The sequence below is a fragment of the Bos grunniens genome, chromosome 11 (assembly GCF_055505025.1).
Source record: "Bos grunniens cultivar Pamir isolate PY7600 chromosome 11, Bosgru_T2T1.0, whole genome shotgun sequence".
In the NCBI taxonomy this organism is placed as follows: Eukaryota; Metazoa; Chordata; class Mammalia; order Artiodactyla; family Bovidae; genus Bos; species Bos grunniens.
Genome location: NC_141175.1, coordinates 102,978,733 through 102,994,062, shown reverse-complemented (window position 1 = coordinate 102,994,062; position 15,330 = coordinate 102,978,733). Strand labels below are relative to the sequence as shown.

The window sequence follows — 15,330 nt, the reverse complement described above, 5'->3', positions numbered from 1 at the left end:
TTTTATTTCCAATATTCTGGGAGATGGGTCATAGAGGATCCTGCTGTGATGTATATCAGAGAGTGTTTTGCCTATGTTCTCCTCTAGGAGTTTTATAGTTTCTGGTCTTACGTTTAGATCTTTAATCCATTTTGAGTTTATTTTTGTGTATGGTGTTAGAAAGTGTTCTAGTTTCATTCTTTTACAAGTGGTTGACCAGATTTCCCAGCACCACTTGTTAAAGAGATTGTCAATATATGGCAAAACCAATACAATATTGTAAAGTTAAAAAAAAAAATTTTTTTTAAAAAAAAGAAAGAAAGGAAAAAAAAAACAGAGTACTACTTTGCCAGCAAAGGTCCGTCTAGTCAAGGCTATGGTGTTTCCAGTGGTCACGTATGGATGTGAGAGTTGGACTGTGAAGAAAGTTGAGCGCCGAAGAATTGATGCTTTTGAACTGTGGTGTTGGAGAAGACTCTTGAGAGTCCCTTGGACTGCAAGGAGATCCAAGCAGTCCATCCTAAAGGAGATCAGTCCTGGGTGTTCATTGGAAGGACTGATGCTGAAGCTGAAACTCAAATACCTTGGCTACCTCATGCGAAGAGTTGACCATTGGAAAAGACCTGATGCTGAGAGGGATTGGGGGTAGGAGGAGAAGGGGATGACAGAGGATGAGATGGTGGATGGCATCACCGACTTGATGGACATGAGTTTGAGTGGACTCCAGGAGTTAGTGATGGACAGGGAGGCCTGGTGTGCTGCAATTTATGGGGTCGCAAAGAGTCAGACACAGCTGAGCTGTGTCTGAACTGAAGAATGAAATTGCTTACTCACGTAGTAAATTCGTGTTTAGCTTTTTCAGAAACTGCATTTTCAAAGTTTCTCTACAATTAAAGATTTTAATCACTTGAGGGTTCTAGTTTCTCTACATCCAAATACTTGTTATTGTCTGCTTTCCCATTATAACCATTCTAGAGGGATGTGAAGCAATGTGTCTAACTATGGTTTTAATTTGCATTTCCATGATGTTTATCATTTCTTTGTATGCTTTTTGGCCATTCCTATAGTCTTAATTGTTGAAGTATCCAAACTTTTGTTCATTTTTAAAATTTTGGAATTTGTCTTTTTTTATTGTGTTGTAAGAGTAGTTGTTTTCATTTTTAGCAGTATCTTTTTGACATGCATACATTTTAAGTTTGGTAACATCTAATTTATTAAGTTTTTCTTTTACTAGAGCATAAATTATTCTTCTGGTGTTGTATTGAAGAAATCTTTGTTGAAACCACGATCATGAATAGTTTGTCCTGTGATTTTCTTCTTACAGATTTATACTTTTTGTTCCTCATATCTATTTTAAGATAATTTTTATGTAGGGTGTAAGGATTTAGGTCATTTTTTTAATGATAACCAGCACCGTTGGTTTAAAAGACGACTCTTCCCCTCTTTGTGTTGCCTTCTCATCTTTGACAAGTCAAGTGGCAGAAGTGTGAGGGTTTGCTTTTGGACTTTCAGTTCTGTTTCATTCATCTCTGTGTCTTTTCTTATGTCAGTACCACACTTTCTTGATTACTATAGTTTTCGTGATAAGTTTTGAAGTTGGGTAATGTAAGTCTTCCAACATTGTTCCTCCTATTTTAGATTGTTTCAACTTCCTAGGTCACTTGCTTTTCCATACAGATTTTAGAATCAGCTTATCAGTTTTTGCAAAAGTCTTCTCACACTTTTGATAGGGACTGCATTGAATCTGTAGATCAATTTTAGGGAGAATTACCATCTTATTAATACTGAATTTGCCAATCTGTGGAAATAGCTATCTCTCCATTTATTTAGATCCTTTGAAAGTTCATCCAGCAATGTTTTGTAGTTTCCAGAGTATAGGATTTATTTTTCTTTTGTTAAATTTATTGTCACATATATTGTTTTTTTTTGATGCTCTTGTGAGTGGAGTCACTATTTAATCTTCTATTGTTAGTACAAAGAAATGCAGTTGATTTTTATAGATTGATCTTATGTGCTGCACTACACTGAAATTTTTTTACTCCAGTAATTCTTCATAGATTGTAACTAAGCTCATGATGTTTGCTTTTGAGTCATACTTTTTTTTTAAAGATTTTATTTATTAGTTTTGGCTGTGCTGGGTCTTCATTGCTGTACACGAAGTTTCTCTAGTTGCAGCAAGCAGGGGCTGCTCTCTGGTTGCAGTGCACAGGCTTCCCCTTGGAGTGGCTTCTCTTGTTGTGGAGCAGGGGCTCTGGGCTCATGGGCTCTAGAGCACCAGCTCGGTAGTTGTGGGGATGGTCTTAGTTGCTCTACAACACGTGGAATCTTCAGGACCAGGGATCGAACCCTTGTCCCCTGCATTGGCTGGTGGATTCTTAATCACTAGACCACCAGGTAAAGTGTGAGTCATAAACACTGTAAAGCTGTTGTGTATTGCTCTTTGCTAGTAAAATTGCATCTCTCTTTTGGCATTCCAAAATATTTTTTCATTACAGTTTCTATAGAAGGATTCAGTGTCTGATGCTAGAAATGAGAGTGTTCTTACAAAAATGGTTTTTAGATGGAAAATAGTTTTGTGAATGACATCACTTCAGCCTTTTGTGGAAGTCCTCCTCATTCACACGCCAGCTTCACCTGAAAGGCTGGCGTTCTGAAGAGGAGCTGCTGCCTTGTGCTTTTGTTTGGTTCTCAGAAGCTGAAGTGTTTGGAAGTAGGTGCTTGGTAAACACATGGTGGGTCGGAAGGCTTTCTCATGCTTAGATCCACCTTGGGAAGGTGGGAGTGCCATCTGGGTGTCTTAGGCTGAAGTGTGCAGTGGCTGTGTACGTGTGCACTGGATACAGTTTTGAAATATATTGCTTTAAGATTTTTAACAATTTGAAGTGAAATTTTTTTGAATGCTGGAGTATACTTCTTTTTATATAAACTTTCCCCCACAGGGCTTCCCTGGTGGGTCAGCAGTAAAGAATCCACCTGCACCGCAGGAGACATAGGTTTGATCTCTGGTTTGGGAAGATGCCCTGGAGAAGGAAATGGCTATCCACTCCAGTATTCTTGCCTGGAAAATCCCATGGACAGAGGAGCCTGCTGGGCTACAGTCCACGGAGTCATAAAGAGTTGGACATGATTTAGCAATTAGACAACAGAAAAACAACAACATAAGTTAGAGGTTTATACTATATAGTAAGTGTGAACAAAATATTCATTATATTCCATTAAGTTAACCACGTACAAAAGTGTTCAGAAAGTTTGAGCAAATATTTTACATCATTGTAATCCATAATTAGCAGTGCTGCTCTGAAATCTAAACAGGTGTCTCCTTGCTCAAAGGTTGTAAAGTTCACATTGTAAAATGCAATTACACGTAGTTAAATCAGCAAACAATTTGTATGCAGGTTGTGGCGTTCTCTTGCAAAGGGAAACTAATTTAAAGGAAAATGGTAGTGAAAGTTTGAAATATTTAATTTTGTGTGTGTATTTTTGTTGTTGTTCCCAGAAACGGCGACTTGAACACAGTAAAAATGTAAATACAGAGAAGCTAAGAGCTCCTGTTATTTGTGTACTTGGACATGTGGATACAGGGAAGACAAAAATTCTAGATAAGGTAAGAAAATGTTGTGTGCATTGATATATAACTCTTTGAATAAGTGAATGATACCCTATGAAAAGCTAATAGAAACTATAGCACACATGGGCAGTTCTGTTTACAGTAAGTAAGCTGTTGATTTATTACTGCTTTTGCTTCTTTGTGCATTTTGAAATTTGACTTGGAATCTGCTCTCTCATCCCAGCTCCGTCACACACATGTACAAGATGGTGAAGCAGGTGGTATCACACAGCAAATTGGTGCCACCAATGTCCCTCTTGAAGCTATTAATGAACAAACTAAGATGATTAAAAATGTAAGTGCACTGTATTTCGTGTGTCTTAATCTCTGACAAAAATTGTTATAAATTATTTTACATATAGAAAAAAAGAACAGAATAGGATCACAGATCCACACACTCACCGTTCATAAGTAACAAACTCCACGTTGCCCTTCAGATCTCTTTTTTAAAGACATAAAGCATTAAATATTGTAGGAGTCCTCCTTCCCTCTTGCTCCAAGAGGCAGTTGCTTTTCTGTGTTAAAAGTCTGCCATTTCCTTGTTTTAATACTTTTATCATGGATCCCCATGTTTAAACATGTTTAAACATTCTGTTTCCTCCCCAGCTCTTCTGGTTTTATCTCCTATTTCTCAACTTCAGAAATACTCAGTTTTTATTTTTGTTAAATATAACACGAGGGAAAATCACATATGATTAATGTAAAGCTTAGTGAATCAAACACCGTTTGTGTTACTCAGCTTCTGGGTAGAACCTTGCCAGTTTCTTCAGAAGCCTTGTGTCCCTTTTCAGTCCGAGTCCTCCTCTTCCACCCAGGATTAGCTTTTAAAGTCATCTCTAAATGTTGATATTCCGGTCCCGTTATCCGATTACTTCTGCAGAGTCCTCATCTACTGTTTGGTCTCAGAGTGATGGGATGCGGGAGAAAGGTCTGATCCTTCACCTTTATGTACCAGCTTTTCAAACAAAGAATGGTTTGGTTTTATGTTATAAACTCATGGATTTCAACCTGTTTATACTGTGTTTTAATCCATTTCAATTTTTACTATGCCGAGATAGTTCCATCTTTCTAGGACTGATTGGCTTCTGAGTGTTTTTGATACTGTTCAAGTAGTCTTGTTTGTCTTGTGACATCCATGCGCTCTGATGTAACACACAGCATATTGTCACATGCTGGTGTCTCTCTTCAGTCTGAGTTCTGTGTTTAGAAAGGCTCTGTGAGTGTGTCACTCCAGCTTTTGTTTTGTTTGTTGGAAGTTGTTTTTTGAAGCTTGTTTTCTCATAGATTCCTAAAGGAGTAATGGAAGTAATATTCCTTGAGTTCTTTGAACATTGAAGCGTTACTTTGTGACTTTCATCCTGGAAAATCAGTTGGCTGCATGTAAATCCTTGGTTCACTTTTTCTCTCCTAAAGTGTATTGACTGTTGTTCGAGTTTCTTCTCACATAAAGCTTCACCTTTCAAGTTTTAATACAAGCTGGCTTTCATCCTCTTATAAGCTATGTGGTCTTTTGCATCTTGGTATTGGTTGTTCTGGGTCAATTTTCTAGTTATATGGTGTTCCATTTTAGTATATAGTTTAATATCTTTATTTTAGGATAGTTTTCTTGAATTGCAGTTTTCTGAATTTGTAAATGAAATTTGATTCTGGTGGTTTTTATTGTTTGTATTCCAGACAGTGAACTGAAAGTAATTATGGCAGATTTTGATTTAAGACCACCAGAATGCAAAATTGAAATGTTTTGCATTTGAATCATTTTGACCTAGATCACTAGATAAGATTTTGGAAAATCATATCAAGATTGACAAAAGTATAGATAAACAAAGTGAAAAAAGTTCTGTGTGTGTATGCGTAAGAGAGATTTGTTGGCCAGTGCTAATGTTCAGGTTAAAAGAGGATGTCCATATCTCAGTTCAGTTCAGTTCAGTCACCTAGTCATGTCCGACTCTTTGAGACCCCATGGACTGTATCACACTAAGCTTTGCTGTCCATCACCAACTCCTGGAGCTTGCTCAAACTCATGTCCATCAAGTCGATGATATCATCCAACCATCTCATCCTCTGTTGTCCCCTTCTCCCCCTGCCTTTAATCTTTCTCAGCATCAGGGTCTTTTCTAATGAGTCAGTTCTTCACATCAGGTGGCAGAACATTGGAGCTTCAGCTTCAGCATCAGTCCTTCCAGTGGCTGAATACTCAGGTGTAATGCTCTTTCCATTCGTTCATGGACTTTTGTCCAGAAGATCAAGTCTTTATAATGACATTTGAATAAAGCAGGATATGAGCTTAATTCTTTTAATAATATGTTAATTTTCTTTTAAACATACTTTGGGATATTTTTCAGAGTTTAGAATTGCTCTAAAATTTGACCAGATAAGTTTTCCAAACACTGAGAGCCTCTTCTTCTGTGTTAGCTTTTTATAGATAATCACTCTCAGATCCTCTGTCATTTGTCCCTTACGAGTAATCTGTTCAGTTTTAGACTACATCATAGTTAACTTAACAAGGGGAATTTTTCTCATTTCATTTTTTTCTACGGAACGCCTTTTAATATTAATGAAAATGTTAACTGTTGTGCTTTGCTGGTTGACTCACTGTTTTAAAGCAGTTCATTTGGAAAAGGAAGTGCTGTTATTTTGAAGTTTTCCTGGCAGAATAATTGTCTTGTAAAGATGCTTTTGTTGTTTTGGTTCTTTGTTAAGTCAGCTCTCCACTTTTCCTATTTTTTCTAGTTTGATCGAGAGAACGTACGGATTCCAGGAATGCTGATTATTGACACTCCGGGGCATGAGTCTTTCAGGTAAGAGTGATTTGTGTCTTTTGTCAGCAGGCACACTGCTTGAAGCCAGTAAGTCTCGACGTTCAGTGAGTGAGGACTTCTGACTAGTCATTAATCTTTGTGTACTATTTTGATATCTGTGGTCCTTGTAACTACCAGCCCTCACCTGTGCCTCACTGACTTGTTAGTAGGACTTTATTTGGGGACTTGTTTTTTTGTAGAGAGAAGTCTTTTCCACTTTGAAAGAGCAAATCCTAATACATGCCTGGTCTATCTCCTATGAAACTGTTACAGGTGGAGTTTTATTCTGTTGCCTCTTGACCATGTTCCTTAGTGCAAAAAACTTGGTCAGTAAAACTGGCAGACATAATGGAGGAATTTCTGGAACTAAGTCATTGCATCTGATGTCAGTTCACTGTCAGATGAGCATTTGGCATGTTAAGGGCTAATGCCACTTGAATTTAATGCATGTACTTCATTTTGTTCTTTCTGTGTGGGTTTTACAAAGAAATGAACATTTTAAGTTTCTTTGAGTAAAAGTATTTAATTTCAAGATTTTTATTTATGTGTCCTTTTCCAACAGTAATCTGAGAAACAGAGGAAGCTCTCTTTGTGACATTGCCATTTTAGTTGTTGATATTATGCATGGTTTGGAGCCCCAGACAATTGAATCTATCAACCTTTTGAAATCTAAAAAATGTCCCTTCATTGTTGCCCTCAATAAGGTAAGCTCCTCTTCTGAAAAATTAAGTCGTGAAAATGTGCTTATTTTTTATGGTTAACATAACTTTCATATAAGAAAATACACTCCTGTTAAGTGTACAGTTCAGTGTATGTGGACAAAATCACACATACATACAGCCACCATCATTTAGAATATAGACCTAATGTCCATATTCCCAGAATGTTCCCTCGTGTTGTTTTTGTTTTTTTCCCCTTCATGTTCTTTTAAGTCAGTGCGCCCCTTCTACACCCCTAATACCAGCTTTCTTTCTGCCATCATAGACTAGCTTTGTCTGTTTTATAGTTTCATATTAATGGAACTACACAGTGTGTGACCTCTTTATCCATGTTGCTACATAGGTCATAGATTGTTCTTTTTATTGTTCAGTAAGATTTCATTATCTGGTTAATATGTCTTCACCATACTTCATCCATGTATCTGTTGAAGGATTCTTGGATTGATTATAGTTTTAGGTTATTAACGAAGCAGCTATGAACATTTTTACAGAAGTTTTTGTGTAGACATTTATTTTCCTTTACTTGTAGTAAATTTTTAGGAATAGAATTGCTGGGTCATATGGTAGGTATATATTCAGCCTTATGAGAAAATGACACATTTTCCCAAAGAAATGGTACCATTGTACATTTTTTAACCAGCAATTAGGAAGAGTTCGTTTCTGCACATTCTTGCCAACACTGAACCCCTGCCTGCTGCCACTCTAATTAAAGTGTGTAGTGCCAAAGTGTACCATTTCCATTTGCATTTCCATGATGACTAATGGCATCAGACATCTTTTTGTAGACTTACTTGATTTCTCAAGTATCTGTTCAAACTCCTTTGCTCGTTTTTTATTAGATTGTCGTCCTCCTCAGTTGTAAGAGTTCTTTATATTGTCGACAGAAGCCCTTTGTCAGTTGCATGTGTTGCAGATGTGTTTTTAGAGTCAGACTTAGTTTTTCGTTTCTTTAATGATGTTTTTTTGAAGAGAAGACATTTGTAATTTTAGCAAAATTGATTTATGAGAAATTTTTAAATAATTTCTTGTTTGTATTCTATACAAGTAACCTTTTCCCACCCCAAGTTCATGAAAATTTTTTTCCAGTGTTGCTAGATACTTATGATTTTAATTTTGCATGATATAAAGTAGAATCCAAAGTTCACTTTTTTCAAAATGTATATATTCTTCCCCCATTGAATTACTTTGCAATCTTTGTTAAAAATGGCCATGTTCATATGTTTGTTCTTAGTATTTCTCTTCTCTTCTGCTGACCTCTGTATCCATCCTCACGCCACTGCTTCCCTGTCTTGATTGTAGTTTCATAGTGATTCATGAAAGCAGATGGTGGTTAAGTTCTTCAACTTTTTATTTCTCAAATTTGTTTTGGTTATTTCAGGGTCTTTGAATTTCCATATAAAGTTTAGAATCAGCTTGTTATTTTCTGCAAAAAACCTTCTGGGGTTGTGTTTGTAGATAAATTCTGGGAGAATGGACATTTTAACAAAGTTGAGTCTTGCAGTCAGTGAGCATGGTGTCTGTCTCTACATTCACTTTGTCTTGACAGTATGCTATAGTTTTTTATTGTCCATGTGTTGGTCATATTTTACTAAATTTTTCCTAATATTTCATGCTTTTGGTGTTACTGTAAATAGCTGTTTAAATTTTGGATTTCTAATCATCAATTTTAAATAAAAATACAGTTGATTTTTATATATTGACCTTTATCCTGTGACCTTTTAAATTCACTAGATTAGGCCTAGGGGCTTCTTTTGTAGTTCATGTGGGATTTTCTGTAGTTTGCCAAAAAGTTCATTCGGGTTTTCCAGGTTTGGGGAAAACCCGAATGAACTTTGTGGTCAAATCAGTACATGACTATGTAATCTGCTGATGAAAACTTTTTTACTTTTCCCCTTATCTGTATCCTTTATAAATGTTTTTCTTCTGTATTTTACTAACTGGATCTCCTAGAATAGTGCTGAATAAAAGTGGTGACAGACGTCCTTTTCTCTTCTTTCTTCTCCATCTTAGGGGAAAGTTCTCCATCTTTCCCCATTAGGCATGCTGGCAGGTATAAATGCACTTTATTAAGCTGAGGACATTCCCTTCTATTCCTAGGTTACTTAGTATTGTTTTTTGTTTGTCTTGAGATGGTTGTTGATTTTTGTCAGATGCCTGTTCTCCGTCTCTTGATATGTTCATGTGGCTTTTCTCCTTTATTCAGTTAACGGTGAGAATTCCTGTTGATGTGGGGATTGGGGGACTTGACTGACTTCTTGTTATTTAAAACTTTATTTTTTTAGAGCACTTTTAGATTCACAGCAAAATTGAGGGGAAAGTACCCCTGTCTTCACACATACAAAGCCTCCCCCATTATTGACATCCTGCAGGAAGAGGAACCTTTGTTAAACTGATGAGCCTCCATTGACGTGTCATTATCACTCAAAATTCTTAGTTCACTCTGGGTGGTGTTATACTCTCTGAGTTTGGACAGAGCTGGAGGAGACTGACCACTAAGCCTTCTTCACAGTCCCAGCTTCACTAGATGACCTTTGAAAACTGAATTCTTTCTAAGCTTATCACTTTTTTAGAAGAGAGATGAAGATTCTCATTAAGCTCTGATCAGCACCAGTTGTAAGATGGAGTTGTTTTCTATCTTTTCTAAGTCATAAATCCTGTTAAATGGTAACAAAAAGAATTTACTGAGTGCCTACTGCATACTCAACCCTTACCATATATTCCAACTACTGTTAATTTTGGAGAAAGACTGTTTTGTGGGTCGCTTAGTTCAGTTTGAACTTATAATAGTTTCTGTGTCTTTTACTATACAATGTGCACACCTGGTAGACCATTTCTTTCCACTTCATTTTGTTACCTTTTTTCCTTCTAGGAGTTTAACTGTGTTTAATCCAATTTCCTTAATTAATTAAGGTCATTCGAATGTTGCTTTTTTCAAATGCAGACAGGTCCTCCCTTAGGAGTTTTCTCCCAGACTGTACAAGCCTGTGCTTTTGACTTCTCACCAGAACGTGGTTTGGCCAGTGGTGGGCAAATCTGAATTAAGTAAGCACAGTGACCCTGCCACACTGTGGTCTTATGACATGGAAGTCTGTATGTGCTCCTTACTCCTAGAACTTTCCTAGAAAAACCGACAGTCTTAACAGGACCTCAGCCTGCTCTTCTGTTGTAGGCACCGCCTTAGTCAACTGACTAAGTTTTGTTGTTTTGTTGTTTCCGGAGAAGCAGCATCCTGAGAGCTCTGAGTTGGCAGCAGAGTGGGACAGTGGTTAAGAGCTTGGTGTCCAGGGTTTGAATCCTATGTTCCTATCCTGGCTTTGCCACTTCAGACTTACAAAAATGGGCCTTAATTAGCCTCTTTTTGCCTGCAAAATAGAGCATTATTAAATTTTTGTAAGAATTAGATAAAATATGTCAGGTTCTTAAGACTAGTATTTGATTAGAGTAAGGTTCAAAATAGGTTCGTTATTATCAAGTGGAAAAACTGTAACATAAGTATTTTCATTCTTTCTATAAATTTGCTTTTTCCTTATTTTTAAAGTGTTAATCGATCAGTTGTGTCCGACCTTTTCAACACCATGGACTATAGCCCGCCAGGCTCCTCTGTCCATGGAATTTCTCAGGCAAGAATACTGGAGTGGGTTGCCATTCCCTTTTCCAGGGTATCTTTCCAACCCAGGGATCAAACTCCAGTCTCCTGTATTATAGGAGGTTTCTTCATTGAGCCACCAGGGAGGATTGAGGTAAAATTTATATACAGTGTGAAATTGAGTTTTGATAAATGTATTCATATATCCTTGTCTATTTTTGTATAGTCACTAAGTTGTGTCCAACTCTTTGCGACCCATGGACTGTAGCCCACCAGGCTCCTCTGTCCATGGGATTCTCCAGGCAAGAATACTAGAGTGGGTTGCCATTCCCTTCTCCGGGGATCTTCCCAACCTAGGGATTGAACCCAGGTCTCCTGCATTGGCATGTGGGTTCTTTACCACTGAGCCACCAAGGAAGTCCACATCCTTGTTAAATAGCCCAAATTAAGACATAAAACTTTCCATCACCTCACAAGTACTAGTGTGCTCCATTCTAGTCAGTTCCCAGCCCCTCATAGCAATCACTGTTCCAAATTCTATGTCCATGGGTTAGTTTTGCCTGTTCTTAAACTTCATGTAAGTCAAATTTGACAAAATATACTCTTTTGTGTCTGGCTTTTTACATTTAACATTATGCTTCTGTGAATTCATCCATGTTTTTTGAGGGTGGTGAGAAGTTTATTACTATTTTTTAAATAAGTCTTAATTTTTAAGGACAGTTTTAAGTTCACAGCAAAACTGAGGGGAAAGTAGAGATTTCTGATAGACTCCCTGCCCCACACATGCATAGCTTTTGCCATAGTTGTTCCCATGATCAGCATACCCCGCCAAGTGCTACGTTTGTTGCAGCTGATGAACCTACACTGATACACTCAGAGTCCATAGTTTACCTTAAAATTTACTCTTGGTGTGGCACGTGCTCTGGGTTTGCACAGATGTGTCGTGTATCCACCAGTATAGAATCACACATTTTCACTGCCCTAAATATCCTCTGGGCTCCACCTACCTCCACCCACTGTCAGCCACTGATCTTACTGTCTTCCTAGTTTTGCCCTTTCCAGAGTAGTCATATAGTTGGAATTCTATAGTATGTATGTAGTCTTTTCAGATTATCTTCTTTCTGTTAGTAATGTGTTAAAAGTTTCTTCTCTGTCTTTTTTCCGTGACTTGATAGTTCTTTTCTTTTAGCACTGAATGATATCCCATTGTCTAGATGACCCATAGTTTATTTATCCATTTACCCACCGAAGGACGTCTCAGTTTTGATAATTATGAATAAAGCTGCTGTAGACATTTTGTGTGCGCGTAAGTTTTCAGCTCCTGGGTAAATAACAGTGGAGCGTGATGGCTGGACTGTTTGGTCAGAGTGTTTAGTTTTCGTAGTCTTCCAGAGTATCTGTAGCATGTTGTATTTCCACCAGCAGTGAAGGAGAGTTCCCATCGCTCCTCATCCTCACCAGCATTTGGTGTTGTGTTTTGAAGTTTGGCTGTTCTGATGGGTGTGTGCTGTGCTTAGTCATGTCCAAGTCTTTGTGACCCCATGGATTGTAGCCCACTAGGCTCCTCTGTCCATGGGATTCTCCAGGCAAGAATACTGGAGTGGGTTGCCATGTCCTCCTCCAGGGGATCTTCCCAACCCAGGGATCAAAGCCAGATCTCCTGCATTGCAGGCAGATTCATTAGCGTCTGAGCCAGCAGGGAACTCCATGAATACTGGAGTGGGTTGCCATGCCCTTCTCCAGGGGACCTTCCCGACCCAGGAATCAAATCGGGTTCTTCTGCACTGCAGGCGGATTCTTTACAGCTGAGCCACCAGGGAAGCCTGATAGGTGTGTAGCAGTATCTTGTTTTAATTCGTATTTCACTGGTGACATAAGATGACATCTTTTCATGTACCTGTTTGCCATTTTTATATCTTTTTTGGTGAAGTGTTTGTTAAGCATTTTGGCCCATTTTAAACATTGGGTTCTTTGTTTACTTACTGTTGAATTTTAAAAGTTATTTGTATATTTTAGATATTGTTCCTTCATCCACATGTTATTTTGCCAGTATTCTCTTCTATCTGTGCTTTGTTATCTCACTTTCTTTACTCTGTTTCACAGAACAAACTTTTTAATTAAGTCTAATTTATCAGTTCTGTTTTTCATGGATCATGCCTTTGGTGTTTCATCTGGTCATCACCATGGCCAAGGTCATCTGGGTTTTGTCCTGTTTAAAGAGTTTGAGAGTCCGGTGTTTTACATTTGGATGATCCCTTCTGAGTTCGTTTTTGTGAAGGGTCTGAGATCTGTGCGTCTCTTCAGCGTTTTGCCTGTGGACACAGTTGGTCCGGCACCATTTGTTCTTTACCTCCTTTTTAAAACAGTAAACCAACTTTTCATTACTGGAGCAACACCCGCTTGGGCAGAGTATGTTTTTTATGTTTTGCTGGATTTGATGAGCTTTTTTATCTGCGAAGATTTTTGTGTCTCTCCGTGAGTGATTTTGGTATATAGTTTTCTTTTAATATCTCTTGTCTGGTTTTCAGAATAATGACCTTATAAGATGAGAAGTATTTCCTCCTCTGTTTTCCGAAAGGGTTTGTGTAGAAATATTCTTCTTTAGGTATTTGATAGGATTCATTAGTAAAGCCACATGAGCATGGAGTTTAAGTAAGCTGAGTTATTTATTTAACTCAGTTTTATTTAGTTTTTACTTTCCTTTTGTTAGTATAGAAATCTGTGTCTTTCAAAGGACTAGCTTTCGGTTTTATTGATATTCTGTACTGTTTGTCTATTTTGTATTTCATTGATTTCAGGGGGTAATTTTTATTTTTATTTTTTATTTTTTGTCTTTTTGGTTACATTTGTATTCATTGTTCTTTCTCTGGTTTCTTAAAATGGAAGCTTTCAGATATTTTTTTTTTTTCTTTTCTAACACAAACATTTAAAGGTCTGCCTAGCACTATTAAAAACATTGCTTAGACATACCGTGTTTTTATTATCACAGGTAAAATATTTTCTAAATAGTTTTATTGATACAGAATTCTAGGTTAAAAAAATTCTGTTTTCCTTCACTGTCTTCACTTTCTGGCTTTTATCTCTAGTCACTCTTTGTTCCACAGTGTGTAATGTGGGATTTGTTGGATTGCTTTTAAAAAGACTTTTTAAGAATTTTGTCAGTGAGATTATGTAATAGTTTTCTTTATATTTATCCTGCTTCAGTTTGATTTCCTTAGAAAGTTCTTGGTCATTATTTGTGCAGTTATTTTTCTGCTCTCTTATTCTTCTTTAAGTGTTTGATAGAATTCTAGAGCTTTTCTAGACCCTGAGTTACTTCTGTTAATATTGTTTTGTAGAAGTTACTGAAGTTTTCTTTTTCTCCACGATTTTTTCCTGCATGCCTCAGTTGGGGTAGTTTGTATTTGCTTTATCTTATTTGCTCATCTTTAGCATTGTGTCATCTGCTTCAGTTCAGTGATTTTTTCTTTTTAGTTCAGATTTTATATATGTATACACACTTTTTAGCTCTACAGGTTACATGCTTTTCCTTTAAAGTCATTTACATAATTTTATATATATAACAACTGTATATTTATAACAACTGTTTTAAGGCCCCTGGATGCTAATTGGGGGGCTTCCCTGGTGGCTCAGAGGTGATGCTAATTATATCTCATCATTGTCATTTCTGGGTCTAATTCTACTGATTTTCCTTCTTGATGGCATTCAGATTGGTCTGCTACCTTTGTATTATCACCCTAGACTGAGCCAACATAGTATGTTTTTTTTGTTTTTACTATTAAATAATCTTCCTCTTTATACCCATTTATCACTCTTGAAAAGTGAGAGAAAATAGATTATTTAATTAAACAGATTCAACCCTAATTTGAGCAATAAAACAGTTAATGATGGGGTGTTCTCTGAGATAGGAAATAATTATTGTCTTCTGTATTTTTCATATGTCATTTTCCTGGTGATGGTACTTGGCTGTAGTTAATCCTTTTTTCTGTCAGCTATTTAACCATTTTGGAATTCCAGCATATGTTAGTGTTCCTAGGATATTTTTGAGTAAATGGCAGCCTCTCATGAACTGGTTGGAAGCCAGTGGGCAGTGTGGTACTTCAGTTTCGAATTAAGAGGCATGCAGCTAAGCATGTGATCGGGACTTTCGGTTCCGTGAAATGTCTGAGTAGTACACACTCTTCCACATGTGTGTGCTACACATTCGGATTTCCTGGAGCTTTTACATTGACCTTATTTATTAACTTGTTGAGCTTTGTGAGTGCTTTAGAGATGCTTCTGACATAAAAAACGTTTCTAGATTGATAGGTTGTATGATTGGAAAAAGAGCCCTGACTCTGACGTGGCCGCTACTCTGAAGAAGCAGAAGAAGAATACCAGAGATGAATTTGAGGAGCGGGCCAAGGCGATCATTGTGGAATTTGCACAGCAGGTCAGAAAGCTTCCCTTCTTTACAAGAGACCACATCACAGGAGATTTTTTCTTCTTTTGCCTTGTCTTTATAATCAAGCCAGTACTTTGATAGGTACTGGTTCTGTTTCCCTATGAATGGCATTTAGCATTTTTCATTCTTTTCTCTTCTCCATTCTCCTTAAATTCTTTTATTTCAAAGACCTCTCGTTGCAGTCTGAATTTTTAACA

General features: G+C 37.2%; 1 protein-coding gene across 4 annotated transcripts in view; it reads left to right on the top strand.

Moving 5' to 3' along the window:
* The window catches only part of EIF5B (eukaryotic translation initiation factor 5B), a 76,731-nt gene that overhangs the window by 53,967 nt on the left and 7,434 nt on the right, over window positions 1-15,330 (top strand). For all 4 annotated transcript variants that reach the window (XM_086327971.1, XM_086327969.1, XM_086327968.1 and 1 more), the window contains 5 exons: window positions 3,476-3,583; window positions 3,771-3,881; window positions 6,317-6,384; window positions 6,947-7,088; window positions 14,990-15,121. In XM_086327971.1, the coding sequence (XP_086184097.1) occupies window positions 3,476-3,583; window positions 3,771-3,881; window positions 6,317-6,384; window positions 6,947-7,088; window positions 14,990-15,121 (561 nt within the window). The remainder of the gene's footprint in view (window positions 1-3,475; window positions 3,584-3,770; window positions 3,882-6,316; window positions 6,385-6,946; window positions 7,089-14,989; window positions 15,122-15,330) is intronic.